General features: G+C 38.3%; 1 protein-coding gene across 1 annotated transcript; it reads left to right on the top strand.

Moving 5' to 3' along the window:
• Positions 1-468: 468 nt before the first annotated feature.
• On the top strand, positions 469-3,463 carry cbln18 (cerebellin 18). The gene is made up of 7 exons (XM_080889467.1): positions 469-607; positions 1,883-1,982; positions 2,103-2,282; positions 2,369-2,527; positions 2,614-2,702; positions 2,802-2,882; positions 2,977-3,463. Exons 2-7 carry the CDS (start codon positions 1,883-1,885, stop codon positions 3,103-3,105), a joined length of 738 nt encoding a protein of 245 aa, XP_080745593.1. The 5' UTR covers positions 469-607; the 3' UTR covers positions 3,106-3,463.
• The last annotated feature ends 510 nt before the right edge of the window (positions 3,464-3,973 follow it).

Below are 3,973 nucleotides of genomic sequence, written 5' to 3'. Positions count from 1 at the left end.
CACTTTTTTTATTTTTATTTTATCTCATATCGATGATAAACTGGGCTACTACCACTATCTGAGTTTCCAACAATACTTAAAGAGAAAGCAATCGTGGGAAAGCAATACTGTATATTGTTTTTGTTAAATCAGATAAAACTCAGCTCCATTTGTCTTCTTATCTCAGTGTTATTATATTCTCGGGGACCTGACAACTATCTACATTTTTGAGCAGCTGGCATCATTTGAACAATGGCAACCAGATACTGCTGTCCTAAAAACGAGTATTACTGTCCACACAATAAGTGCTAAAAGGTGCTGTGAGAACACTTTTTGTTCTTTTAAACTAGAGGAAAATGATCTACAGGACTGTATTACAGAGGCAATTGAGGCTGTCACCGTGGCAGGGATTGGATAGCTAGTGCTTAGCTGTCCAATGTCTACTTGTGTGTTTGTGTGTGTGTTCATGTGAAAAGGTGGAGCTACTGTCATTCGCACCCTCATGGGCTGGATCACCCAAAGTGTAACAATAAGAAGCTGAATTCATCCTCCGCCATTAACTTTCTTAAATTCACAAGAACCTGACACAGGCCCAGTCTTTCAGAACAAGAAGAGGACCAGAAAAACAGTAAGTTTTATGATTAAGTCCTTACATATACATTATAAAAATGTGAAACAAATACAAATGAAGAACGTTACATTGCTTTCGCAGGGGGATGATATATAATTAACCTTTATTTGAAACATATAAAATTAAAAAAAAAATACTGCTGTATGTGGGACTGAAAAAGGAAATTGTTTATATGCAGACATTAACTAATATACATGTTATGATGATTACAGTAAGATAACCAAAATACTTAACACTCTAGCTTTCAACTACTGACTTATGGCCTTGATAAAGAGTATCACGGGTACCAGATTGATGTATATTATCAAGGTCAAATTCATTATCTCTGCTTTCTGCTACATTTCAGTTTTACCCATTTTAATTTAGGTTAAAAAAGCAGTCCAAAAAGTCGGTATGAGTTACAAAGTCAGTCATATTTTAAAGCTAATACTGAAAATATTTGCCAGCCAGAGTTAAGTGGAACTTTTTTGAGACAATCTTGAAATTAAAATTTATGAAACATCTAAAAATTTTGCGTAACGCCTGTGTAAGTCAAAATTTTGAAATATTAATGTGAAACTTGGACTTAGCCTAGATGACAAAAAAATTCTTAAGAAATAAGAATCCATACACAGAGGGCTAAAAATCCAAGTAGACATCTAGCCGACATAAACATCATGTTCTTAGAGTTTAAGCTGGGTATATACTAGCTTATTGGGATTTTTCTGAGGAAAGCATAAGTTTTGGTATTTTTACTTGCTAGCAGCTAGCTTAATTGGCTAGGCAGATAACATAGCTCAGAGCAGGTCAAAACTAAGCCTAAACCACACTAAATGTGGCTGAAAAGTAATAGCCATGTTGTACACACTCAATTAGCAAGAGATGAAACCAGCATTTTTAAGTAACGCAGCACATTCGTCCTTACCATTGTTGTTTGGTGGGAATGGCTTCAAGCATTTAACTCCTCCTTACAACACACCTCAGAATGAAGATCAAAAATACACTGCTAAAGGTTGGCAAAATCTAAGTAGAATTTTCTGAGTAAACATGAGCTTCTTCACTTTACACACAATACTTAAGTTGTTGTATGGTAAGGTAGGTAGCTAGTTTTAGGTAATTCCAGCAGTTATGTTAAAAAGTTCAGTTACTCAGTTAAAGGTGTGAGAATTAGTGCTGATAGGCCTGAAAATGCTTGCATTAGCTCAGCAGTGTTTAGCTTACTATCTATAAGAAAGGAGTACTTGGCCTCTCTAGTCTGATAAAATACTGGATTCTGCTTTTTGTTTTTTTCAGATGGTTGTATTACCAGTTTTGTTCCTGTTGGGGTCACTGTTTCTCTGTAATCCAGTGCAGGCCCAGTCCGACACCATCTTAATGCTGAAACAGGCAGCACGTATGTTATCCGGCCTTATTTTGTTGACAAACTCTTATATAACATTAAGTTTAGTAACTTTAGTTTGACGGCTGAAGCCATATCTGTTTGCCCTTCTTGGTGTTCCTCTGTTTTTTCCAGTTAACTGGAAGGGAGCTCTGACTTGTGAAACATCGGACTGCAATTGCACTTTCAATCAACAGCGCGGCTGCTGCTGTGCAGCAAGGGACATGCTCCAATTAGAAGAGGATATCTTAGAAAGGATGACCTTTTTGTGGCATGACATCAGCACACTGAAAGGCAGAGTACAGTCACTCACAGGTGAACACCCTTGTTTATTAAATTCAAAGTGTTTTGAGGCCATTGACCTCTGTTGTTCAGTATTAATTCTCCCTTCTCGCTGTCAGATAAAATCAAGGTTGCCTTCAAGGCCACAATGGACCCAAATATTGCCCTTATGGTTCCTGGATCAACAGAACGTTGCTTTGGTCCATTCAATATTAATATTCCAGTTCCCTTCAACTCTGTTCTTCTCAACAGTGGCAATGGATATAACCCGTCCTTGGGTAAGACACACACAGAAAAAGAAGGCTTAAACTCCTATGACTCCTATGAGTTTAACTCACTAACTCTGCACTCTCTGTCTCTTCAGGTATCTTCACTGCCCCCTTTCCTGGTGTTTACGTCTTTTCTTTCACAACCTACTCATCTGTGGGAGAGAATGGGCGCCTCTACCATAAAGTAAACAAAGCAGATTGAAATTTCTGATATCAGATAACATTTGACTGGTCTCGCTGTATAGCAACAACAAAATGAGTTGTACCTTACTTTTCTGTGCAGGTCCAGCTTATGAAGAATGGGAAGCGCGGAGCCAGTGTGTGGGAGAATAATCGAGAGGATACAGAGGACAGCGCCACGCAGGTAAATTGGTTGCTACAAATACAGTTACTAAATGTGAGACTGTGTCATTTTTGAGAGAAACAGTGAGAAACACAATTTACCATCTGTTTTTCAGGTCGTTGCACTGGAAATGCAGAGGGGCGATCAGGTCTACCTTGACCTGACGTCTGGGAGGAAACTCTGTACAAATCTTCAGTACAATGTCTTCACTGGTTACATCCTGTACCCCTACATTGCTGCCTAATACACCACCTGGAGAGCCAGGTCACTTCATCTTTCTCATTCCAGGACCTTAAATGGATTGAAATCAAAATACTAGTGTTCACCCACCAGATATAGGTTTGTGATTTATTGTGGGGCAGGTCCCATTGTTTAAGAGCCCCTGCATTAGATTTAAACAAAAAACTACAAAGATGTTTGTTGCTATCACATAATATGCCAAGAAACACAGTTTGTGCATAGTTAGAAGAAAAACAAGAAAATCACTTCTTCAAAGTTATTTCCATGATTAAGATCTAAATCTGTGTCAATAAATTATACAAAGTCTGTCTGTATAAAGATAAAGTGTGAAATTTTTGGGTTATGACATAATAAAAGCTTAGTTGACAGTGATGGCGTGTGTTTAATTTCAGAACTCGTACACACTCACATAGGCAACATCCATGAATGGAAAAAGCAGTGAGAGGTTTTTCTAAAAAATTAGGAAGGATGACAGTGGATCATAACAATGCTGCTGCTACTGCTGATGGCATCTGGCCACGACCCACCTTCAGTTAAACAAACACATGATGTAGGAGCAGATTACACACACATGCACGCACATGCTGTGAGAAATTGGACATACCAGTCATTCCAATAGGAAGCTTCTGTTTAGAAGCCAGAAGCACAGGCTGGTGGGTCCATGTTGTTACTTTAAAGCTGGGATGTCAAACTCATTTTACATCATGGACCACATACAGCCCAGTTTGAGCTTAGAAAAGGGAAGTCCTCCAAACTATACATTTAGTTCAAGAGATATCTGAATATGAGAAAAAAAGGTGCAAAAAGAGCATTTCTTATCCTACACATGAAAGAAATGCTGCTGTAGTAAATCAAAGGCTTACAACTGGAAC

This window comes from Rhamphochromis sp. 'chilingali' (assembly GCF_963969265.1).
Source record: "Rhamphochromis sp. 'chilingali' genome assembly, chromosome: 8".
In the NCBI taxonomy this organism is placed as follows: Eukaryota; Metazoa; Chordata; class Actinopteri; order Cichliformes; family Cichlidae; genus Rhamphochromis; species Rhamphochromis sp. 'chilingali'.
This window is presented reverse-complemented; position numbering and strand designations above follow the sequence as displayed.